This window comes from Lissotriton vulgaris, chromosome 1_1 (genome assembly GCF_964263255.1).
Source record: "Lissotriton vulgaris chromosome 1_1, aLisVul1.2, whole genome shotgun sequence".
NCBI classification, from domain to species: Eukaryota; Metazoa; Chordata; class Amphibia; order Caudata; family Salamandridae; genus Lissotriton; species Lissotriton vulgaris.
Window position 1 is genome coordinate 260496358 of NC_141685.1, and position 27396 is coordinate 260523753.

The 27396-nt window shown below is 45.1% G+C and overlaps 1 protein-coding gene across 1 annotated transcript in view; it reads right to left on the reverse strand.

Moving 5' to 3' along the window:
• Nucleotides 1-974: 974 nt before the first annotated feature.
• The window catches only part of MMACHC (metabolism of cobalamin associated C), a 54379-nt gene continuing 27957 nt past the window's right edge, over nucleotides 975-27396 (reverse strand). Inside the window, exons 3-4 of the mRNA XM_086952278.1 lie at nucleotides 7872-8024; nucleotides 975-2944 (exon numbers count right to left, since the gene is read on the reverse strand). Of these exons, the coding sequence (XP_086808404.1) occupies nucleotides 2633-2944; nucleotides 7872-8024 (465 nt within the window). The 3' untranslated portion in view covers nucleotides 975-2632. The remainder of the gene's footprint in view (nucleotides 2945-7871; nucleotides 8025-27396) is intronic.

Here is a 27396-nt window from a genome sequence, read left to right on the forward strand (position 1 = left end):
GGTCAAGTTACCATAAAACTAACGTTATCAGTACTAGGCTTTTCCCATTTAGCATTTTATAGGAGTCTGGCGCCACTTTGTGACTTATCAAGAATTTCTTTCTCAAACCTGTCAAAATATCCAAGACAAACCCGTTGCGGCCAGGCGCAAACTGGTCACTTACCCATTTTAAACAAGCATTAAAAATGCCAATAGGTCCGTCATTAAATTAATTGTGTATGGTAATGTGAAGCATTACAAGTAGAAAGCACGGAAATGTATGCGTATTTGAGTGAAAGCAAAGGACTATAGAATGATATTAGTGTAGGTTAAAAAGTCAGGAAAGAAATTGCACTTTGAATCCAGACCTAAAATTCCACCCATGGTGCTGCCAGAGAAAAAGACTATACACGATCTAAGTATCAAAGACACTTTAACCCCTTCCATGCTGATGACGAACCCCAGCCGTCATGCACTACTGTGCTCGTGTGCTGATGACGGCTGGGGTTCGTCACGGCCCGCCCCTGTTCGTGTTGTTTACAGCACACCAGGGGAATCGCGGCCGCATGGAAGGGGTTAATGGCTTTACAGTGCTGTGTATGGGTGCCTGAAAGTTCAAGTTCAGGCAGCTGGATAAATAAACAAAACGATCACTGCTGTGTCGATGGCAAACACTTTTTTTGTAGAAGCCCACAACTTCTGCCCAATTAAAACATGTACTCCTGGCTCCCAACAGGTGGGTGGAGCCAAAGCCTCTCTCCTGTTGATTCACACATAATTGCCTGGCGACAACTACGCTGTCAAGTCAGACCATAAAAAGAATTAACCAAGGGGGTAACTTACATTAGTGAAGCAGGTGCAGTGGAACCAGGGAAAAAGGGCCCGCTTCATCCTAATTAGGGCTATGTTACTACGCAACTCTTGCTTTTTGGGGCGTATTTTCCTTGCCATTGATTAATATCATGCAAGCCAAACTTTAATAGCAAAACCGATGAGTAGATCGGACAAGAACGTTACTTGTTTATTCAATAATTTAAACCAAAGATCACAACTTCCTATCAAACCAAAAAAGAAGTGACTCCCATGACCAGTTACAGAACCCGAAATCCATGAGTCAGAATGGACAGCTCAAACATACAAATGGCAACAAAGATGTACTGGAAATATTTCCACCTGACAAATATCACCGGCCACTCTTTCCATAAAATGAATACTATGTGCACTTATAACTTAACTGCAAAATATAATATATATGCATTGCAATTATTATTTACCAACACCTAAACCTACTACCTTCCCTATATAAGCACTCAAACAATCAGTATTGACAAATGTAACATGGTATTAGTGCAGGGTTTACATGATTACAAAGTACAGCTTTTCTTTAATAAATACAAATTATTTTCTTAACTTATATCACACACAATGAAATCCCAATGGTGCAGCCACAGTAAAACTGAATTGATCTATAGTGAGAAGACCCCCAACCCCAAAACACCTCTCAAATTTACTTAAATTGTGCTGTCAAAAGGTGCTGCCCACTGACCTTTAAACAGCGGCTGAACCGTTGTGAATATGTACATGTCAAATATGACCTATGAATAAGCAAAACTGTGACAAGCAAATGTCTGAAAATAACCCGGCTCTCTGTTGCAGATAGAATAAAAAGTAAAAACATAGTATTCTTAAATAAGAGATCTCTGAATTTTTCAACAACATACATTTTTCCAATAACAGCTGCTTCAACCGATAAAGCAGTGCCAGCCGGCGATATTTCTTTAGCAATAAAGCGGTATTATTCCCCCCCCCCATGAGACTGATTTTGGATTCTGCATGATGAACGCAAAACCATTGCTAATAAGTTGGTCTGCTCTTACCTCGCTGCATGATCATGATGGAAGGGTACTTCAGCAACCATAAGCCGTATATACAAAATTCAGTTCTTGCATTTCCTAAATAGCAAATCCCAAGAACTCGCTTTTATGAAATACAAAATAGAATGTACTAAAATAATGATTTCGTAATAGCGAATCCTACACAGTAGGAATCGCTATTATGAAATCGCTATTTAGGAAATGCTAAACCATTCTTTCCTACTGGCCTAGGTACTAATGATTTTGCATTTCCAAATTTGCGATTTTCTAATAGCCCTCTACAGATGGCATAATGGACATTTCTAGTCCACTGCACAGAACCTTTTGCGGAGGTGTGACAGGGTTGCCACAGCAGGTCCATGCCAAGCACCAAAGGTCTAATACTTGTAAATTCATTTTATTTGCTTGATTGTTCGGATTTTAATTCAAACAGCATAGATTGCACCTTATTATTTTTTAATATTTGTATCTGTACTTTTATGGATCAACTGACCGAAATAAAGTTATTGCCTTCCCCTTGTATTAGGAAATCGCAAATTTGGAAATGCAAAACCAAGGTTGCCTTTGAGCCTACGACCACCCTTGATGCATTTCAAAAAAAGTGGTGCCCACCTCACTACAACTTGCACTGAAATTTAGGACAGTGATGCCAAAGACTCATGCTTGTTCCACCAACAGGCAAGCGACGTCCGCTTCCAAATACATTCTGGGATATCAGGGCGACGTGGTCACCCATGGCAAGAAATGGCGGTGGTATGACTGTCTGAAGAGGTAGATTTTCAGTAATGAGAACCGTCCTCAAGCTCTCCCTGCAGCCCGAGCAGCTTCAACCTCTCGGAGGGAGGAGTGGCAAAGTAGGTTTTCTGCTCCTCTGAATAACGCTCCTGCACGTCCACGAAGTCACGATACTCCCAGTCCTGCCAGCGGAAGTTGAAACTTTCTAGCAGTGCAATCCTCTTCTCGTCGGAGACGATGCAGTCAGCGGGGGCCTTCTGCTCCAGGGAAGGGGCCTGAACGTCAGGGAACACCAGTACAGCCCGGATTGCAAACCAGCCTCCGAACTGAGGGTGGATGCACACTCCATACATTTTCTGAAAAACACACAAATCATTTTTTAAATAAACACTTTGTCTTAGTTATTTGTAAACTCTGCCTTTTCAAACAATTTTAACTATTAATAAATATATTGGGAACAATTATACTACCCTCTCTACAGTGGCAAGATATGATATTCAGGCAGACAAATTGTAAATTGTAAATTGTTGTGTCTTGTAAAGCGCACTGCTACCCGGAGGCCTCGTAGCGCTATAGACCGCTGGGGAACCCGTCCTGGCTTTCCCTGTGAGATAGTCCCTCCTGGGGGTCTCCAAGGTGAAACCAGGCATCCCCGGCGTTTGTGTGGGGCCGTTGTGGAGATGAGGCAAGCTAATGCCCAGAGTTGCCGAGTGTGCTCCCTGGTCGGAGTAGGCACCGATGCGAGAATTATCAGTCCACTGATCCTGGTCCAAGACCCTGCCGCGTCGGGAATCGAACCCTGGTCCCGGGCCGTTCTCTGCACTCGGGTCTGCCGCCTCTAACCAGTGAGCCACACCTCTCCACAACCACAAGATATATATAGTTTGCCAATTTTAAGTCCTCTCATAAGGCAAGATTCTGCTTTGCCTCACGCATTATTCTGGCTTAGTGTGCATTAATGCTCTTTCATGTCCATCATGGACATGTTGAAAGTTATTTAATGTTTATGTATTAACTGCCTTACACTGAACATGTAGGAGGGGGATTAATTCGCAACTCTGTAAAATATTCTGCACATTATTTCTTAAATGCACTGAAGAGCGGCAGACGCAGAACTAGGCTGGGGCAGAACGCAGAATTCCGCTACGCAGAACTCAGCAAAGTGACCAAAAATCTCCACCGGGCTACGATGTGTTCCGCGAGCGTTGGTGTGCGTTAGGTTTGCACTGATTTTCAGCACCAGGTATTTGTCCCAGGCTGGAAAATTAGCACGAATGGCATCATGCGCAGTGCAAATGGGCGCCACTTCTTTCTGCCGCTCGGGTACACGTTCTATTCGAGAAGCAGCTACCTCAACGCAAACTCATAGTTTCTCATCAGCGAGTGGTTGCGACCATCCGTGACTGCCCCAGCGCAAAGAAATCTCGTGGGGAGGTGGTCTAGCATTGGATTTCTCCTCACTTGACCGTGCCAACTTAAGTTGGCGAGCACAAGCGAGAAAAAAGATTTCAGAACACCGCGTGCTTCACAGACTGCAGAAAACTCTGCAAAGTGACAAAAATTCACCGCCCAGGCATACGCTGAACTGGTATCTGTGGCATTTTACAATATCCTTTTCCCCTGTGGGTATGCCAATTACATAAAACCTTTTACTGTCACGGTTCCGTCCTGATATCATTGTGACAATCTCATATAAATTAAACTACAAATAATAAAATAATTGCCATCTATTTCTTACTGTGTTTTTAGGACTTAGTCTGGAAGGGCAAATATTACATTCCAGCACCAAACACCTAGCTGTGCCTTTCCTCCTGGAGGGGGCGGCAAGGGTTAGCGGTCAGCCACAAAAGGGATGCGTCCAATGGTTGGCTACACCTCTTTTGGCAACCACTAGAATGAGGGCAGCAAGTTTGCCAACAGGTCTGGTTCTTTCAGGCTCTTCCCACATATTCAGAAAGGGTTGTACTGGGAAGAATCTCCATCTCCCCCCCCCCCCCCCCCCCCCCCCACTGTATCGGATGTTGCTTGGCTCACTTGCTTCCAGAAGAACTTTAATCAAAGAAAACCTTGAGTGCACTGCAGGCAGTCTCTCTATGGCTACTTATCTAGGACCCATTAAAGCCTCTCCCCAGTCAGGGTCTTCCATATCGTCCACACAAGAGTCTTAACTCATTCTTAATTTAATCAGGCTGCCTGACATTTAAAAGTATGAATGCTATTTCAAATTGAGAGATTTAATAATGAACATGTTTTCTTGCAAGAGCATTGCCCGTTCCGCTCTTCGAAACCCTCTAGAGCATTCACCGCTTCTAACTATTCACAGTAGCACCAAAGGGTTCCTCTGATTATTCTTCCTCCCATTTTTTCAATCACTTTTATCTCCCATATTTGGGAAACCTCTTTGGTAGCTGGTGGTAAAGTTCCAGAGCCACCCCCCTCAAGCCATAAGAACCGGTGTTTCTTATCATATTGTCGCTGTCCAGCCTGCTGGCATGCACTGGTACTGGTTGGTGAAGCCCATCGTTTATCACTGCTAACTGGGAATAACAATATCAATACTAGGTATGTGGGACCCTCGACCCGACCCGTTAACATCATATACAGTTCTTTGTAATTGGTCATGTTCTATTCCTTAATGTGTGTCTGCCTGGCAGCAAGCAACACAACTTATTCTCTATGGCATGCTCTGCAGCACACACAGACATATGAAGAGCTGTATCACCTCCAAGATGGACCTTCCTCCTCGTGATGTACAGCAAAAATCCATCCAATTCTGCGTTCTTCAAAAAAAGATTACAATAAGGTTTTCAGACGTTTTAAACCTGTACTATTTTGTTGTTTCAAAGGGAATCCCAAACATTAAAGTTATTATTATTATTATTAGGGAGATTTGTAAAGCGCCTGGTGTACGCCTACAGGCGTGTCCCCGCGCTATAAAGGTGGGGTAAGCAGTCAAACAGCCAGCACAGCTGTCTATAGTCTGAATAAGTAAGTCTTAAGTTTTGTTCTAAACAAGAGCTCTGATGTTTCCCATTTCAACGCAGGTTGGTGCGGCTCACATAAGCATTCATCATGAGAGCTATATCAACTTTATAACCATGAAACATGATCAACTTCTCGCATTGTTCTACTGAACATCGAGCATATGTATATCGTGATACACTAATATCCTGGACAAGTTATTAAAGACCAAAATATTGACAGGCAAGTGCCTGTAGAGGAAGCATACTATTCCCACAACCACATCTACGTACCTTGAAGATATATATCATCAAGGTACATGTTTGTGGAGTTGGGGATAGAAAATCTAAACTTACCTTTCAATATTTTGGTTTTGGAATTTTGTCCTGGATTTTTCCATACCATAAAATTTAGGGGCACACAGACTTCTGCTAGAGGATACGTTATCTTGAGACTTTCCGCACTCCCAGAACATTCATTGCTTGATAACCTGTGGCTATTGGGGGTTTTCATGAGACAGATAATATATCATCTTAGTCTGTTTGCTAATATTGTGGCCCAATATTTATTTTAGCATTTTCCAGAGATACGGACCAATAGGATGCATCAGGATGGTTTTTCTTTAGGGATTATTACTGCAGACGCCTCATGTAAGGCTCTCTAAAATTGATCATATTCGTATCTTTTTACAAACATCTGCGGCATTCATCGAGCATATTTCCTTACCTATGTCTGGAAAGAATAACAAAGGTAATCTGTTTGGACTTGGAGGAGCGAGCGGGGTGACTGCTGATTTAAGAGGGCACTTCTTGTATCTCTTGTGTGGTCACCTGCCTGTCCAATGCACACCCCCCATTGGGAGAATGGCTCCAATAAATATGTCTAATTACGCATATGTTCAAGTTTGTTACTGATGCATGAGGATTCATAATAGTTTGTAAACCCTGCAATTTGTTTGTTGCGCTCTGATATCTTGCGTTTTATATTTCTTATTTATTTTGCTTCTCTCGTCTGCTTAGCCAGTGCAGGGGTTCCATACACTCCTTTGGGATACTGCTAGATTGTCTATTGTGGGCGACCCAACTATTTCATTGAAGACATTGTAACTCTATTTGCATTCTCCAAGAATGTGTTCTTATGAGTCAACTAGGAATTTATTTTCCATGTAGATAATACTATTTTTACCATCTGTACTGCTTATTTTTAGTGTACCATTTAATGAACATTGGCACAAATACCGCCCAGGTCATTGGTGAGGCCACTGAATTATCATTTAACATTAAGTGTTCCTCTGTCGCCTCTGCCAGTTGTTTGGCCATCTGACTAGAAGTTTAATGTCTCACTTTTAGCTTCCACGTCCCTTGCCATGGAAGATAGTTTCCAGTTTACAAGCTCTCACACCATTGGCTTTATTCTTTTTTTCCAATATGTTTTTTGGGTTTTTACATTATCACTCGATACAATACACTCATAAGAAACAGATACAAATGTCAGCATGTTGACATTGTCAAACTATTGGGTATTGCAACGTCAGTGACCATACAGTCGTAACACTATTCTATTGCAATACTTTTTATCCCCATCTGCCATCTTTAGGCGACAGTGGACTCAACCAGTGAATGGCAATGTGTCTTTGCTAGTACCACCCCCAGAGTTGCAAACATTTTGCCAATCTTATTTTTTTTTTTACATTTAACATTAGGAGTGGGTTTCAACCCGAGAGGCATGGTTGTTTTGGTAGTTGTGAGTATCTACACTGTAGTTATCTATAACTTCTGTCTAAACTTTCTGGATCACTGGACGTTGTTGAGTCAAATGTATAAAAATCTGCAGCATCGGTCTGGCAACTGGGACAGTAATCCGGCATCCTGTGTAAATGATACTCAGTTTACATGGCGTCAACAAAGTATTTTGTAGAAAGTAACGCTGGTAAAATTTGAATCAAATATTACTTGATACTTAACTCCTTGGCATGTCTTTTCTGATCACTTCTCGGTAATGACCATGCCGACACACATTTTTCACACAACACTTTAGCTTTTCCACATCCATCTTGCCTCTATGCCATGTAAATATTGGCCACCAGCTTCTTACAGCCCATTGATGCCTCAGGAAAGGAATGCCAGATTTCTCTAGCAGTCTGTGCAATCCTTGTATATTGAAGGCATTAACTTTGGTCTATCCTGGACAGTTCCTGAACTTCTTTAAGGGAGATGATTCTACCCTGTTGTTAGGGGTCTGTACCACCACAGTTTGTGCACTTTGCTTAAAGGGTTTTACACTCCAAAGTCATGTCAGATAAACTGAACACAGCTATCTTACCTTTTCACCCCATGGGTCTCCCTGGACGTCGCTCCTCTGATAGTAATAAGCCGCTCCAGCCACGTGTGCTGCCGTCTGGACCAGGACCTTCGGGCGTCGGCTCGGAAGCATCTCATAATCATACATCACATCCACCTTCTGCTCTGGGAGGCTCTAGAAGCAAACAGGATCTATACATTGACATTTCACTGCCATGAACATGTGGTCTACAAGGACCAATCTTGTGCTTATTTGAACAAAGTGATGGAGTTCCTTTACCTGTGAAATTCTGCCTCAGCATCAACTTACTAAACGGAAGCACAGAATAAGGAATCATTTCTGATATGCACCAATGCCCCTAGACACATGTCGGGTTGGTATCAGCCAAGAAACACAATAGAACCCTCATACGCGAAGACCAGATCACCGTGAAGCCCATGGCACTGCTACGATCCACCAATGAACACCAAAATGGTACATCATATGGCAAAGTTGAAAATGGGTGAGAAATCTCCTGCTCTCACCGAGACAGATCACAAAGGCTGGGGGGAAAAGGAACAGCAACTGCTTCAGTCCAAAATGTCCAGTTAGACCGTCTCTCTCAAGAGGGATTGAACTAGCAACATCTCTTGATTTATCGCACTTCTAGGAACAAGGTGGCTTAGCAGCTCCGGGTCTTGAAAACAAACTACAATGGGATCAACAATACTTGTGTGATCCCCGCATTGTAGACACCCATGACGGGCACACAGCCAGGTCCAGGAACAGCAAATGTTCCCATCTCGGTGGCCTGGACCTTAAATATTCAATAAACAAATACACAAATGTCTCTCACTCCTAATTTATGGTGTTCAGCAGACATATTGGTTCTTCATGAACTCAAGGGAGTCTACAGAATAAGCCAAAAAAACAATTCAGATTTTGGGCTCATCAAATCTACTGGCAGCTGACACAAATCTACCTAAAATTGGTTAAAGTATCCTAATGCCTCTTAGGGGGGAGGGAGGGGTAAAACATTTCACCCACTCTCTCTACTCACTGAACAAGCCCAACACTGAGGTACAGCAAGAATTAAAACATATAACAGTGTGCATACAGAGGACTTCTACAGATACAGACAACAGAGGACATAACGAGGATAGACACAAGGCACACAAAGGAAACAAAAACAACAGATCCACACAACAGAGCACAAAGCACAGATACAGAGAGCAGAGCACTCAGAGGTGAGACAGAGACAAAGAAGCCTATAAAGGAAATAAAGGGGATAAATACAAATAGACCAAATAGATGTAGACAATAAAAGCATATACAAGTGAAAGACACAGAAAACAGGGCATATACAAGGGACAAATGCAGACAGCGGCATACACAGCAGGCAGACATTGATAACAGCAAATATCAGTGCCCTAGATAATGGCATATATATGGGCCAAATGGACAAAGCGTATACAGGAGAAGATACAAACAGGGCACAAGTTAAGAAACCAGGACACATACAGGGCCAGATGCAGACATAGGAAGATACAGAGAAAAGACCAAATACAGGGCACACGCACAGCACACTCAGCACAGACAGGGGGCTGATACAGACAACACACCCTACACAGTGGACTGGTAAAAGGCATAGAGGGGCAGGATACAGATGACAAAAAACACACACAAGCTGAAATACAGACAACACAGTATGTGTGGGAGACAGATGGAGGGAACTTATTACCAGGTGTGTTCAGGCTATATACCACCACCTGCAAAGTGCACCAACCCGGCTGGTATCTGCAGTGTTATGTTTTATTGATAATCAGTCCCACTATACGTCACTAACATTATGCAGGTCCAAGACTACAGTTACAAGTTCAAGTTACATAAAGGAGGAGGTGTGGCCCTGAGTCGCATGGCTACACTGTGTAACAATGAGTGTCACAGTGCTGTGATTTCAAATGTGCATTTTGGTTGGCAGGGCGCAGACTTCAGTGGCCAGACCTGGACCCTTTAGGGCCTTTGAGACCTTGCTGTATCGCAGAGATGGGGCTGGTGGCAGACAGACAGACAGACAGACTGCATCCCCTACACCCTCTCTGATGGAGTGATGGGCTTTCCTAAAGCCACTATAGATGCAGCCCTCATGCTCTTCACTTGAAATTCAGAATTGGCTGGCAGTTCCCTCAGGCATCAGTCTGAGCACCAAAGCAGCGAGAGAGCTGGCTAAACTGTTAGTGAAAAAGCTAAGAAAGTCAAGCATTGAGCATTACAGTTCCAAGAGACATTCACTTTGACAAGAGCCTTGTGCACCATATAGATTGTACATTATATAGAACTGATATGCAAGGAGTGGGTGATTGCTTCTAAGCTGCATTCTATAGGAAACATTAATGTACAGCAAAACCTTTATTCTCCATCCTTGAATAACATAATTGTACAGGTTGAAGCTTTTGTTCATGATGTTGTAATGATGTTATAAATAGTAATTATATAATGCATTACAGTCCATGCACAGAAAGAAGATGCCTGACAATCACCCTCACCACCAAGAACTAAGATCTAATAAAGGGCCTGGGATACATATCTGCATTCTTTCCCTTTCTAACGCTTTCTTTCTTTTTCTTTACTCATTCTTGCTCACCATTCTTTCCTTCGCGTTGCGTTGATTCTTTAGGCTCGTTCTTTCTCCTTCCTTTTCTTAATTTTACCCTTTGTTTGCTTCAAATTTCTTTCTCTTTCCTCTGTATCCGTTCCTTCATTCTCCGTTTAGTCTTGCCTCTATTGCAGCTGCTTTATTTTTTCAATATATTTCTTCTGACCTTTTTATGTCTTCTATTTTTTGTCATTTTTCTTTTCTAGAAACTGATGTTTTGGATACTTATTTAGGATAGTACATTTTAACAAACATTTCTTTTTCTTAACATTGAGGGTTTTTATAGTTAGTTAATCAACTTCCCTCAGAACGTTAAAACAAATAAAATTTACATACCATAATAGGATCTCTACTCTCTACTTTTGGACCCTAATAGGTTTTGTTTGTATATCATGCTTTTAATTGTTTTGTTTCATGTTCTGCAAAGACTATAAGTGATGGCAATAGTGCGGACAAATGAGAGCAAATCCGGAAAAAATAAAAAAAAAGATTAAATATGTAAGAAGCTTAGGGTTAACTGCGGGTAAAGGTGAACCAAGCTTATGGTGAAATCTATGCTATTGCGCCTAAGATAATTTTTACTATCCCAAAAAAAGAAGAAAGCAGGGCCACCTCATTGAGTGTTTGAATATCCCACAACTACCACTAAACAATTGCCAATTAAACAAATAACTTTTTAATAAATTCGAACGTAGTATATTCCCTTTTCAGATTTGGGCTCATGCTTTTGTGCCGCGCTGCTTTCGAAGTTCACCAGCCACCTCTGGGAGTAGATAAAAACATCAGGGCGTACACATGCGACAATACGGACAACACAAAGGAAAGGTGTAGACTGTTTCTATACAGGAGACGGATGCAATTGAAAAATCTTGATAAACATGGCTTAGCTACCTATAGAAGGTAGAGTATGGAAAGCCAGAGCAGGCACAAAGTCAGATGGAGAAATGTGAGAGACTCAACCCAGCATCACAGTCTCCAACTGCAGGATGAAGAGACCAGCATAGGGGCTGCTCCGTAGCCTTGTAGAGAAGCATGAAAACCACACTGACGCTTGAGGGGACAACAGGGGAAAACGACTCTGATGGGATCTTCATATTTGTTTGCCTTTGAGAAGGTTGCAATTGTTTTTAAAAATCTTACTAGATAATTAATGAGTGACACTGGATGAGATCAGAAGTTAATGTAGGACCCCTCTGCACAGGGGTGGTATTCTTCCAGGGGCTCTCCATATTGTAAAGCATCAGAGCAGAGTGAAATGAATCCATGTTTTGCTTGTGAGACCCTAGAGTGCGCGGACACTGCTTATGGTTAGTGGCAGTAACAGAAAAATCTAACCTACAGTTGTAACTAGTAGTGTGCGACGCAACCACTGCCCACCACGGTGCATCAAACGTGATCTGATGTTCCTTCCCTAGGTGAAGCACAACATTCATGGGTGACTCACAGACTGCAGGCAGAGCGGGCAGGTATCACCCCTCGCTCAACTGGTCCATGACCAATCAGCACTGGGCGAAGACAGTTGCCATGGCTTCCGTCGCCTGGGAGAGGTATGCCTGCCCCGCTCGCAGCACTGGGAGAGGGAGCGGCTCATTCCAAGGCCCTGATTGAATTCCGTGCCCTACTTAATCCTAGGGGCCACTTACCTGCAGTCGCTTATTTCTGGGATATCCATGGATGATGCTGCCCACAGGCCCTATGGTACTATCCCTTAATGTTAGGGACCTCAACTCACACAACAAACGCAGACAGTTATGAGCATATTGAAACAGGATCCACACTTTATCCTGCTCCGGGAGATCCATCTCATGGGGACGGTCATTCAACGCATAGCACGCCTGAAGTACCAGTTGAGGAATTGGGCGCCCACAACCACGAAAACGCTAGGAGTGGTAGTAAACATTAAGGCAGGTTTCCACACCTCTCTCTCAAAGGTAAAGACAAGGAGGGGCGCTTCCTGGTACTACATATGCACAGAGATCGCAGACCCTTTAGGATTCTCAAGGTATATGCTCCAAACCAATTCCAGGACTGTTACCTGCACCACTTACTGAGCAACCAGGTGGCTGTGGTGGGGGGCGGGGATGAAGTCATTGTTGTTGGGGTGACTCCAACCTACTGTGGGATCCCTACCTCGACAGTAGCACAGCCATATATCTGGGCGTTGGGGCCATGTCTGCGCAACTAAAGAGGGACATCGCGGACCTACGGCTAATAGACAATATAAGCGTTAGTAGGAATATTCATTCCACTCTCATGTAAATGTCACATACTTGTGCATTAACTACATCTCGTTAACCCACTCCCTACTGCGCAGTCTTGACATGACTGAAATCTCGGACATATCTATCTCAGACGGCCCAATCTAGAGCTGGTCTGAGACTCCGAAATCCTGACACACCGAGGTACACCTCGATGGCGTCTTCATCAAAAACTCCTTTGAGATCCAACTGAATAGGCAGAAATCCGCAAGGGTATTGCAGACTACCTTGAGTTAAACGCTATGCCTGACACCTCGCTGCCCACACTCTGGGACGGCTTTAAGGCTACCATCAGGAGGTGAGCTCGACTATCGCCAAAGCAGGTAAGGCATTGCTGGTTAAGACCAACCTGGTGACAGAATAAATCTCTAGAGAACCAGGATCCCTCTGTCCCTAACCGGTGCAAAAAAAGCCAACTGACTATGCTACACAGGCAACTGAGGGCCAACTTCACCAATAGAGCGTAACGCTCCCTTCTTGCTCTCAAACAGCACTACTACGATGAGGGGGAGTTATGGGGGAGCAAAGTGGGACTGATGCTCTCTATGCGGCTTCAGCAGGCGCAGGCCAAAGCTCATATCGGCAAACTGCAGGGAGGAGGATGCAGACTGGGCAATCACCAAATGCAACCAATAGCAGGTGTTTCAAGACTACTACCTAACACTCTATTTGAAGGAAGAGTTGTCCCCGGCCATGATAGAGGAATATCTGAATGCTTGTGATGGGAAACCCTTTCACCCTCAGCACGCAGAGCTCCTTGAAGCTCCAGTCATCCTGGCAGTGCTTCATAGTGTGTTTTCCCATTGAGAATAGAGTCCCTTTCAAGATACTCACCCACACCTACAAATGCCTCCACAACACTGGACCACAATACCTCAACGAGACAATCTCCCTCGACATACCCAAGAGAAACCTCCGATCCGCTGACCTCGCCGAAACCCTGTGCATTCGCAGAGCCAGAATCTTCTCCTACATTGTGGCCAAGACTTGAAACAAGCTCACGATCGACATCAGATGTGCCCCCTCCCTGAACATCTTCAGGAAGATGCTCAAGACCTGGCTCTTCGACTGAACAGAGCTGCTTACCCTCCCCCCCATCCCGCCTCCCGGTGCCTTGAGGCCCTGACGGGTGATTAGTGCGCTTACAATTCCCCTGATTGATTGCTTGTTCGGGCTCTCCCCTTAGGTAAAACTCCAGGCCCCAATCATGTCCTCTTCTATCGACTGTTTCTATCAGACCTACATAATTATCTGCTTCAGCTGTTTAGCTTCTTTACAGAGCGCACAGGTCTTACTCACACAATGGCAGTGGCAGAGATCTCTCTCATACCCAAACCAGGAAAAGATCCCACTCAGTGAGCCTACTACCGCCCTATAGCGCGCCTCAAAACGGATGCAAAGATCTTCACCAGAACACTGGCTACCTGATTAGAGCACTATCTACTGGGTCTTATAGACCACGATCAAGAGGGCTTTTTCTGCGACCGGCAGGGGACAGACAATGTGCGCCAGATTGCACACTTATTAGGGAAAGCACATCACCACAACACCCCGGCCTGCCTCCTCTCGCTTGATGCAGAGAAGGCCTTTGACACGGTTAATTGTGCTTTCCTCCCAGCTGTGCAGGGAAAGATCAGAATGGGACCGAGTATGATAGCCAAAATCATGGCGTCATACGTCACCCGGACAGCTACTGTATGGGTAAATGTGCGCCCTGGTGGTGGAGTACCTCACCATCACCATTCGTCATGCTGAAGATGTGGTAGGCATCCTCTTCAGGGGTAGACCGTACGAGATAAGTTTATCTGCGGATGAGCTTCTGATATCCGTTTCACAGCCGCTACTCCCTACCAGGGATTATCGCACATCTCGCCAAATTTGAAGCAGTATCCAGCTTTAAAATTAACATGTCCAAGTCTTCTGTGCCTAGCATAACCATCCCTCCGCATGATCTCCTCGCTTTGCGAACCCTAGCGCCATTTCAGTGGTCATCTGGCACGAGCAGATACCCGGGATCGCAACCCAACATCTAAACTGTCCTCCTGAATGCAAGCCAATTGGCGGCAACTTCAAAAGGGTACCCTAGAAGACCTCAGAAGATGGAAACATCATCATATCTCTTGGCTGGACTGCATTAATGTCATAAAAATTAAAATCCTTCCACGAGCACTGTATCTATTCCAAACCTTCCTATCCCGATAACGCAGGATGACATCCTCTGCCTAAAACGGGACATCCGCACCTTCATTAGGAATGGGAAGCGGCCACAAATCTCTGCCAGGCTCCTGGCTCAGCCTAGGGACAGGAGAAGCTTGGCTTGCCACCAGCTCCTTGGAAATTATTGGGCCACGCATCTACATCTCAGAGTGGGTGCTGTGAGAGAGTGAGAAACACTGGTTCCATATGGACCTTTCGGGGGCTTGTCGGCCCCTATTGGATCTCGCTTGGCTGTCCAAACACGCCAGGCTATGCAGTGCTTACCTAGCCACACGCATGAAAACAGTGCATGATATCTAGGACGAACTGGTGACCACAAGGAGGCTCACTAGCCTTCCCTCCCCTTACAGCCCCATTGCCCACAACCCTGATTTCAAATCTGCTCTGCCGCCCAAGTCATTCCACAGCTGAAGGGAGGAGGAGTGTCAGACACTGAGCAACCTTTTTGTGCGTCTCTCCATCAAGTCCTTTGAACACTGCAAAACTGACTTTCATCACCCAAAAACTGCCCAGCTACAGTAATATCAGCTATAGCACTGGGCACTGCATCCTTCTACCTATTTGGGGAAGACTAGATCACACACCTCATTTGAAAAGTGCGGGCAAATGCGGGCTCTTGGTGGCAGATATCAAACACATATTGCACACTCCAGAACTCTACGTGCCCTCCTACATATTGCTACCAAACTTACTGGCAGGGTACCACATCTAAGGGTATCTCAACTACACAATGGGACACCCTTTGGCGAGATATACCCAAAACCTATAGGAGTCAATCATTCTGAGAGACGGCATACAAACTAATGTACCAACGTTATTACATGCCAGCCCACCCCTCTGCCATAAACCCCTCTACACCATTGCTTTGCTGGCGCTGTGGGGAGGCACTAGGAAATTTGTGCCATATTTGGTGGTCATGCAGACTCATTGGCACCTATTGCAAAAAATCCCTGGAACACACCAAAGACACTATAAGATATCCTATACCAGCCCACCCCTCGGCGAGATATACCCAAAACCTATAGGAGTCAATCATTCTGAGAGACGGCATACAAACTAATGTACCAACGTTATTACATGCCAGCCCACCCCTCTGCCATAAACCCCTCTACACCATTGCTTTGCTGGCGCTGTGGGGAGGCACTAGGAAATTTGTGCCATATTTGGTGGTCATGCAGACTCATTGGCACCTATTGCAAAAAATCCCTGGAACACACCAAAGACACTATAAGATATCCTATACCATCTTCTTATCTCACAGTCATCCTGGGCATACAACCCCTCGCACTAGAAGCAATGACTCACGCAGATTGAAAACTCATTAGCCACATGCTCCATTCAGCATGACAATTAATCGCTCTCGACTAGAAAAAGACACCCGCCCCATCTAGTGTTGTAATCGAATCTAGGCCTCTAGTGTAATTTTCCCGATTCATCTATACTACTATTATAAAGAGAGAATTTGCACCTTTTGGCCAGGTAAACTCGGGAACCACAGCACCAATCACAACACCCAATACAGCGTTGGAAAGGGCAGTTGCAGCAGAAGGACATAGGCTTTGCAGACGCCCACCATATACATTTAAAATGTAAAAGAACCGTGCCAGCAAAGTAGTCCCTTGTGGGCGTGTCTGCATTGTGCTGTGGGTGTGTGCTGGGGGCGTGACAATCGCTGGGGGCATTCCGCCACGAGTGTTGTTTTTTCTTCCCAGGTTCTATACATTCCTGCTCCCTTTAAATAGTAATTCAGTGGAGGTCCCATTCTCTTAGAACCACCCCAAGCACAGTTATGGGCAAAAATACAACTAAAAGGCCCTGCAAAGCATTATGGGATAAGCTTAGCATAATTTTTAGCATTCATGAAAGGGTTTCAATGTTTTTGAATTTTACTCATCCGGGACATCTTGGGACGACGAGGTGAACTGCAGCTTGATGTATAATATTTTAAATGCTATTGCATTTGCCTCATCAGGGACATCTAGGGACGGCGAGGTGAACTGCAGCTCGATATATAATATTTTAAATGCTATTGCATTTGCATCATCAGGGACATCTAGGGACATGAGGTGAACTGCTGCTTGATGTGTAATATTTTAAATGCTATTGCTTTTGCCTCATCAGGGACATCTAGGGACCATGAGGTGAACTGCAGCTTGATGTATAATATTTTAAATGCTATTGCATTTGCCTCTTGGGGACAACTGGGGAGAACGAGGTGAACTGCAGCTCTTTGTAGAATTATTTGGATACTATAATATTCACTTCCCACTGCTAATCTCGTCCCATAATGGTTTGCAGGGGCTTGATCTCAAAACCATCACCTCTCTCACTGCTTGCTGGAAGCTAATTTCACTTTTGTGAAATGACTTAATGCATTTTAGCATGTAGAAATACTTGTTATTTTACCTTGAATATATGAGGTTTCTGTTTTAATAATTGGAAATCTGACAGAACGAAATATTGCGTATTTATTGTAACAAGTTCGCGCCAATTCCGCCCACCCCTACTTTAAATACCCCTGCACCCCATAATCATAACCCACCCTTACTCTATAAAATACCCCAACACCCTTAAACACTAACCCATCTTAACCCTAAAAATACCCCTGTACCCCAAAACCAAAACCTAGCCCTGAACCCTATAAATACCCTATACCTCAAAACCCAAACATACCCCTGAACCCTAAAAATACCCCTGTACCCCAAAACCCAAACCTACCCCTGAACCCTAAAATACCCCTGTACCCCATAACCCAAAACTATATCTGAACCATTAAAATACCCAAACACCCCAAAACATATACCCCAGTACCCCAAAACATATACCCCTATACCCATACTTGCCTTATCCAAACATTTTAAAAAAAACATGCTTTTACCATTCATGCATTTACAACGAAATTCATTGTAAATGTATGCGTGGTAAAAGCATAAAAAATGTAATGCCATGCGTTATAATGGCATTGCGGAGTCATGGTACTTTCATAATGAAAGTATGCGGAGTGATGATCTGCGGAAAGAAAGTTGCGGAATAATGGGTGTTTACCCTACCCCGGTAAGTACATTGGTGGCACGGCGGCCCACATCTCCAGCAACATACTCATATTTTTTCACCACCGATTTGAAAAATGCACAGGTCTCTCTCATTGATGGCCAGCACCGAAATACACTTTTAGACACACCTCCCGCCACAAGTTCTAGAATTGCGAACTTTAGAGGTCAACATCCTGTGATTCCAGGCAAATTGCTTTGTCTCCCCGTGCCTACCACAAATGAATGTGTTCTTCTGTAATGTAAATTGTGCTCATGCCATGTTGTCGAGTTCGCGCTATATAATATTGCAAGGAAAAATAAAGTAGGGAAACTGGAGTTCACACACTACTGAATGCGCACTCTTAAGTGCATCAGCAGTCCACTGTGAATCGGAGCGTTTCACAGGCCGGTCACAGTTAAGAAATGCTATCAAAACGAAATCCTACAAAACAATATACTACTGGCCGGCAGCAATTCATACCCGGACAACGTCGGGACGGGCTGCTAGTACTAATATAATACAGAGAAAGCCCAAACCTTTGAGGCGGGTAATCTCAGGTACCACAGCACCGATCACAACACCCAATACAGCGTTGGAAAGGGCAGTTGCAGCAGAAGGACATAGGCTATGCAGACGCCCACCATATACATTTAAAAAGTAAAAGAACCGTGCCAGCAAAGTAGTCCCTTGTGGGCGTGTCTGCGTTGTGCAGTGGGCTTGTGCTGGAGGGGGCGTGACAAATGCTGGGGGCGTGTGGTATGTTCCGCCCTTCGGGCTGGACTGTTCCCATGAGGCACAGGGTCAAGGCTGATTTGCATATGGCTATGTCTGAACTGGGGTGGTGTGGAGTGCAAAAAAACGATGGATTTAGGCCCAGATATCTGTACTGGGGTGATTTTATGACATTGTTCTGCATTCTGTCCATCAACTGTTGTTTTTGCATTTGTCACCCCGAGTGGTATGGGTATGCTCAGACGTGAGTCCCATGCTCTCCACACCACTGGAGTCCAGCTATCCTGGCTGAATACAGCTGATAGCCAGAAATCGGTCCTAGGATGCTTGATTCCAGTCCAGGAAAGACATGGCTTGGCAGTTTGACCTGGAATGTTCCCATGAAGCACAGGGTCAAGGCTGAGGTGGTGTGGAGTGCAAAAATATGATGGATTTAGGCCTAGATCTCTGTATTGGGGTGAATGTATGACATTGTTCTGCATTCTGTCCATCAACTGTTGTTTTTACATTCCGCACGTTGTGTCAATTATTTCATTGTTTTTTCTTCCCAGGTTCTGTACATTCCAGCTCCGGGTGTCCACCCTGCCCCCTTTAAATACCCCTGCACCCCATAATCAAAACCCACCCTTACTCCTTAAAATACCCCAACACCCTTAAAGACTAACCCATCTTAACCCTATAAATATACCCTGTAACCCAAAACCCAAACCTAGCCCTGAACCCTTAAAATACCCCTGTACCCCAAAACCCAAACCTACCCCTGAACACTAAAAATACCCCTGCACCCCAAAACCCAAACCTAGCCCTGAACCATAAAAATAACCCTGTACCCCAAAACCCAAACCTACCCCTGAACCCTAAAATACCCATGTACCCCAAAACCAAAACCTAGCCCTGAACCATAAAAATACCCCTGTACCCCACAACCCAAACCTACCCCTGAACCCTTAAAATACCCCTGTACCCCAAAACTTAAAACTACCCCTGAACCCTAAAAATACCCCTGTACCCCAAAACCCAAACCTAGCCCTGAACCCTAAAAATACCCCTGTACCCCAAAACCCAAACCTAGCCCTGAACCCTTAAAATACCCCTATACCCCAAAACCCAAACCTAGCCCTGAACCCTAAAAATACGCCTGTACCCCAAAACCCATACCTATCCCTAAACGCTAAAACTACCCCTGTACCCCATAACCCAAAACTATATCTGAACCCTTAAAATACACAAACACCCCAAAACATATACCTCAGTACCCCAAAACATATACCCCTATACCCATACTTACCTTATCCAAACACTAGCAACCCGTCCCGACGTTGTCCCGGTATGAATTGCTGACGGCCAGTAATATATTGTTTTAGTAGGATTTCGTTTAGATAGCATTTGTTATCTGTGACAGGCCTGTGAAACGCTCCGATTCACAGTGCACTGCTGATGCACTTAAGAGGGCGCGTTCAGTAGTGTGTGAACTCGAGTTTCCCTACTTTATTTTTCCTTGCAATATTATATAGCGCGAACTTGACAACATGGCAAGAGCACAATTTACATTACAGAAGAACACATTCATTTGTGGTAGGCACGGGGAGACAAAGCAATTTGCCTCGAATCACAGGATGTTGAGCTGATACCGAGATTCGAACGAAGCTCCCCAATTCTAAAGTTCGCAATTCTAGAACTTGTGGCGGGAGGTGTGTCTAAAAGTGTATGTCGGTGCTGGCCATCAATGAGAGAGACCTGTGCATTTTTCAAATGGGTGGTGAAAAAATATGAGTATGTTGCTGGAGATGTGGGCCGCCGTGACACCAATGTACTTACCCGGGGAGGGTAAACACCCATTATTCCGCATCATTCTTTTCGCATACCATCACTCCGCATATTTTCATTACGAAAGTACCATGACTCCGCAATGCCATTATAACGCAAGGCATAACATTTTATACGAAATTCGTTGTAAATGCATGAATGGTAAAAGCATGTTTTTTTTAATGTTTGGATAAGGTAAGTATGGGTAAAGGGGTATATGTTTTGGGGTACTGAGGTATATGTTTTGGGGTGTTTGGGTATTTTAAGGGTTCAGATATAGTTTTGGGTTATGGGGTACAGGGGTAGTTTTAGGGTTTAGGGATTGGTATGGGTTTTGGGGTACAGGGGTATTTTTAGTGTTCAGGGCTAGGTTTGGGTTTTGGGGTATAGGGGTATTTTGAGGGTTCAGGGGTAGGTTTGGATTTTGGGGTACAGGGGTATTTTAAGGGTTCGGGCTAGGTTTGGTTTTTGGGTTACAGGGGTATTTTTAGAGTTCAAGGGCTAGGTTTGGGTTTTGGGGTACATGGGTATTTTAGGGTTCAGGGGTAGGTTTGGGTTTTGGGGTACAGGGGTATTTTTAGGGTTATGAGGTAGGTTGGGTTTTGGGGTACAGTGGTATTTTTAGGGTTATGGGGTAGGTTGGGTTTTGGGGTACAGTGGTATTTTTAGGGTTCAGGGCTATGTTTGGGTTTTGGGATACAGGGGTATTTTTAGGGTTCAGGGATAGGTTTGGGTTTTGAGGTACAGGAGTATCTATAGGGTTCAGGGCTAGGTTTGGGTTTTGGGGTATAGGGGTATTTTGAGGGTTCAGGGGTAGGTTTGGATTTTGGGATACAGGGGTATTTTAAGGGTTCAGGCTAGGTTTGGATTTTGGGGTACAGGGGTATTTTAAGGGTTCGGGCTAGGTTTGGGTTTTGGGTTACAGGGGTATTTTTAGGGTTCAAGGGCTAGGTTTGGGTTTTGGGGTACATGGGTATTTTAGGGTTCAGGGGTAGGTTTGGGTTTTGGGGTACAGGGGTATTTTTAGGGTTATGGGGTAGGTTGGGTTTTGGGGTACAGTGGTATTTTTAGGGTTCAGGGCTATGTTTGGGTTTTGGGGTACAGGGGTATTTTTAGGGTTCAGGGATAGGTTTGGGTTATGAGGTACAGGAGTATCTATAGGGTTCAGGGCTAGGTTTGGGTTTTGGGGTACAGGGCTATTTTTAGGGTTTAGGGATAGGTTTGGATTTTGGTGTACAGGGTATATTCATAGGGTTAAGATGGGTTAGTGTTTTAGGGTGTTGGGGTATTTTAAGGAGTAAGGGTGGGTTATGATTATGGGGTGCAGGGGTATTTAAAGGTAGCAGGGTGGACACCCGGAGCTGGAATGTACAGAACCCGGGAAGTATAAACAATGAAATATTTGGCACAACGCTTGCTTTTTTTCCCCGTAATCCTGCGCCCCGCACACGCCCACTCCCCCAGCACTCGATATGAGACATGGCATGAAGTGCGGAACGTAAAAACAACAGTTGATTGACAGAATGCAGAACAATGTCATACATTCACCCCAGTACAGAGATCTGGGCCTAAATCCATCGTTTTTTTGTACTCCACATCACCCCAGTTCAGACATGGCCATATGCAAATCAGCCTTGACCCTGTGCCTCATGGGAACAGTCCAGTCCGAACTGCCAAGTAATGTCTTTCCTGGACCGAAATCAAGCATCCTAGGACCAGTTTCTTCATCCAGGATAGCTTGACTCCAGTGGTGTGGAGAGCATTGGATTCACGTCTGAGCATACCCATACAACTTGGGGTGACAAATGCAAAATCAATAGTTGATTGACAGAACGCAGAACAATGTCATACATTCACCCCAGTACAGAGATCTGGGCCTAAATCCATCGTTTGTTTGCATTCCACACCACCCCAGTTCAGGCATGGCCATATGCAAATCAGCCTTGACCCTGTGCCCCATGGGAACAGTCCAGCCCGAATTGCCAAGCCATGTCTTTCCTGAACGGGAATCAAGCATCCTAGGACAGGTTTCTGGCTATAAGCCGTCTTCAGCCAGCATAGCTTGACTACTGTGGTTTGGAGAGCATGGGACTCACGTCTGAGCATACCCATCCCACTCGGGGTAACAAATACAAAACAAGCACTGGCGTTGCCAATAGGTCTCGCAGTAGGAAAGTTGGAGCTATAGGTTTTGTAAATGACAAAGCCCTTTATGTTTTTAAAATGAAAACAAAAATAAAAGGCATTGTTATTTGCAATTGTAATAGCTCAAACTCTCGTGAATGTGAGACCTATTGCATTGCAAATGCTTGTCTGTATGGGGATTGCTGAGAAATGTATACCGTACGCTGGTTTAGATGTAAAAAAACACACGTGCACCTCCACAGTGGAGCATCTATCCCCAAAGCCAAGATGTATTGTTATGAACGACCTGGCACTTAAACTGTATAAATCTACAAAAGGTGCTTTAAAAAACACCTAAAGAAATATTAGTGCCTGCTTCGTTCATGCACCAAACAGAGGCCTTGAACTAAAGAAGGGTCACCAATACAATGAGGCAGCTGAGCGGCGTGTACAGCCCAGTGTAACTAGACACCCCCAGAGGCTGTGGTGATCGGTTGGTGCACCCAAAGGCATTCTCCTTGGGGAAGTCCTTACATCATCAATCACCCGGCTGTGAAGACAGCGCAGCTCGGGGGGAATGAGTGAATAAAGGCACGCGTCTCGGCTCAGAGTGTGACCGGCCGAGGTTCAGGGAGTGTGTGGCGCGTGAGTCACCGGCAGGTCAGATTGTGCACGCGGGAGGAGGCAGAAGGCTCACGAGGGTACTGTGGGGACTTCATTTCACCGTGGTGTTTTAGCATCCACGGCCCCTGGTGTGCACATTTGGTGCTGGCAGATAGCGCCCACATGACCGCCCACTTACTTCAAGGAACTCAACTCCTGGGAGAGATATTAGTCAGTGAACGAGGGTGGTGATAGAACTGAAACCTAGAAGGTGGAGATAGGAGTTCTAGATCAGCATGAGGGGAGAATTTAGTCTGACGTGAATGGAATGCGAGTAAAGGTGAAGACATGGGAAATTTCGGCGAGATAGAAGGGGATTAAACATAACTGAAGAATTGGGTTTAGATGACCGGGGGTGGGATGGAAGTGGACAAAGAACAAGATAGAAAAGCACAAGGGAGAGCAAACGATGTGAAAAGAGACGAGGGGGAGCCACGGCAGATGGAAGTGAAGGGACTACAGGAAGAGGAATGGAGGTAAACAGATGGTTGGAGACGGGCTACGGGGGATGAATTGAGATCGGCAAAAAGACAAAAACGTAAAATAGACTCTGAGGATGGGGAAAAACTGGAGGCAGAGATTCTGACTGAAAGGACACCTATGTGGAAACACGCCATGGAGTCATAACAGTGACAATAGAAAGAACGCGATGGAGGCCTGACAAGACGGTGTTGGGGGGAAAAGAGGCTTTTAAGCGCTGGAACTGGAAGTCTAAGAGGCAAGAAAGCGATGAATCGGCGAATACCCATCGTGGGTCTAATGCGTTACAGCAGAGATATGAGCAGGAGCCGGGAGGTGTCAAGAGGTGCAGCCAAGCGGGGTGAGAAATGGAGGCACCAGGACAAATGGAGGAGGAAGGAAGAGGGCAAAGGGCAAGACAGACTCAAACAAGAAGGACTGGGCGAGAAGGGAGGGGGGATGCCAGCAGGGAGAGAGGAGGAAAGGTGGGAGGGAACATGGCCTGGGGAAAGCTGGCTGGGGAGGGGGAGGAGAAATGCAAGTAAGGCTGTGCGCGGGGAGAGAGAGGGGAGGTGCTGGAGCTGGGGAACAGATGGCCGTGAAAGTTTATGGCCCAAAAGCGCGTGCCTGTATAAATATAGCCAATAGGTCTCGCTTTTTGGACCCTATAAGTATTTAGTTATGCAGCAGAATATCCTTGGTGCAACAACATCAACTGTTGCATGGCTAAACACTTATAAGGTCCCAAATGCTTGACCTATTGGCTATGCCAATGCTTGTTAATCTTGTTAACTATCCACTCCCAAGCTGCGTGGCACCACATCCAGGTTTGAATCTTTCAGTCTCTTTGCTCTGTTGCGTTTGTACACAATCTAGCGAGTTCTAAGTAGCCACCTCCCTCTCCTCTTTAAAACTTCACTCATAGTGCACCTCACTTTAATCAAATGGGTGGAATGCTGCTTATTGAGGGCGACCCCTACACAAAGAGAGCCCTGGCACAAAACAAGGAAAAAATACATTGTAAAAGTGTGCTACACAAAAGAAGGGAACGGAGGGAACGGAAGAAGGTAGATAGATGTGATAGGAAGAAATAGAGAAGAAGGAAGAAAGAAATAGGGGACGAAGAGAAAGAAACACAAGCCAAAGAAATAGGAGTAGGAAACAAAAAAGAATTAAATAAACAGAAAAATAAAGAAACAGATGGAGGGGGAAAAAGGAAGAAGAAAAGAAGGAGAGGTGAAAAGGGAGGGAAAGTTGGAAAGGCAAGAAGATGGAAGTGTGAGAAATAGAGAGAACGCTGATGTCGTACAAGTTCTTGAGACACCCTCTCCTCAGCACCTTTCTGGTAAACTCTGTCGAAGGGATTGAGGAAGCGAGCGGCGTGCTGAGTGCTGCACTCGAAGCATGCAGGGTAACAGTGTGAGGAGCAGAACTGAGGAGAGACAGACAGGCAGGCACAAATGAGAGTCAGACAGGCACAGAAGAGAGACAGGCACAGAGGAGCGGCTGCACGGAGAGAAGAGAAACTATAGGGGGGGACAGCAGTGGAGAGGAGACACAGGGGCCGAGGATAGACAGACAGGAGTGACAGATACAGTGGGTGAGAGATGGGGCAGAACGAGAAGCACACATGAGAAAGAGGCACAGAGGAGAATAGATAAGGGGTGAGCCACAGAAGAGGGCAGCAGAGAGGCAGCCGAAGCCGAGAGTAACATGGAGAACAGACGGACACGAAAAGGAATAAATAACAAGCATAGCTAGAGAGCAGCGGAGTTATCGAGGATAGACAGCCACAGAAGAGGGCAGCAGAGAGGCAGCCGAAGCCGAGAGTAACATGGAGAACAGACGGACACGAAAAGGAATAAATAACAAGCATAGCTAGAGAGCAGCGGAGTAATCGAGGATAGACAGACAGGAGTGACAGATACAGTGGGGGAGAGATGGGGCAGAACGAGAAGCACACATGAGAAAGAGGCACAGAGGAGAATAGATAAGGGGGTGAGCCACAGAAGAGGGCAGCAGAGAGGCAGCCGAAGCCGAGAGTAACATGGAGAACAGACGGACACGAAAAGGAATAAATAACAAGCATAGCTAGAGAGCAGCGGAGTGATCGAGGATAGACAGCGAGATAGGCAAAAAGCTTTCAATAAAAAACAAGAGCGGCCTGGAAACTGAAAGTACGGCCGGCCAGCCATGAATAATTAGGGGAGGAGAAGCCGCAGAGCACATGCTGGGAGAAGCCCTTTGATGTGGTTGCGGCCGTGAACAAAATGCAATTAGGAGGGAGGGAGGGAGGCTGATGCGCGTGCTTGTTTGGTCACATGATTCACGTGAACTCAAAGAAAACCGCACCTAAAAGCCCTTGGTTTCACGAGGATTTTGAGCACTTGAATTCTCGCTCCGCTCAATGCGCATGCGCATTGATAGGTCGCGAGACCTAACAACAGTTGATGGACAGAATGCAGAACAATATCATACATTTGCCCCAGTACAGAGATTTGGGCCTAAATCCATCGTTTTTTTGCACTCCACACCACCCAATTCAGACATGGCCATATGCAAATAAGCCTTGACCCTGTGCCTCATGGGAACACTCCAGCCCGAAGAGCGTAACGTACCACACGCCCCCAGTGTTTGTCACGCCCCCAGCACACGCCCACAGCACAACGCAGACACGCCCACAAGGGACTACTTTGCTGGCACAGTTCTTTTACCTTTTAAATGTATATGGTGGGCGTCTGCGTAGCCTATGTCCTTCTGCTGTAACTGCCCTTTCCAATGCTGTATTGAGTGTTGTGATTGGTGCTGTGGTTCCTGAGATTACCCGCCTCAAAGGTTTGGGCTCTCTCTTTATTATATTAGTATTGATAGATTAAAAAAAACATGATTTTACCATTCATGCATTTACAACGAATTTCGTTGTAAATGTATGCGTGGTAAAAACATATCAAATGTAATGCCATGCGTTACAATGGCATTGCGGAGTCATGGTACTTTCATAATGAAAGTATGCGGAGTGATGGTCTGCGGAAAGAACGTTGCGGAATAATGGGTGTTTACCCTCCCCCGGTAAGTACATTGGTGGCACGGCGGCCCACATCTCCAGCAACATACTCATATTTTTTCACCACTGATTTGAAAAATGCACAGGTCTCTCTCATTGATGGCCAGCACCGACATACACTTTTAGACACACCTCCCGCCACAAAATCTAGAATTGCGAACTTTAGAGCTGGGGAGCTACGTTCGAATCTCGGCATCAGGTCAACATCCTGTGATTCCAGGCAAATTGCTTTGTCTCCCCGTGCCTACCACAAATTAATGTGTTCTTCTGTAATGTAAATTGTGCTCATGCCATGTTGTCGAGTTCGCGCTATATAATATTGCAAGGAAAAATAAAGTAGGGAAACTCGAGTTCACACACTATTGAACACGCACTCTTAAGTGCATCAGCAGTGCACTGTGAATCGGAGCGTTTCACAGGCCTGTCACAGATAAGAAATGCTATCAAAACGAAATCCTACAAAACAATATACAAGTGGCCGGCAGCAATTCATACCCGGACAACGTCGGGACAGGCTGCTAGTGCCCTTATATAGGTATACTTTATCATATCTTT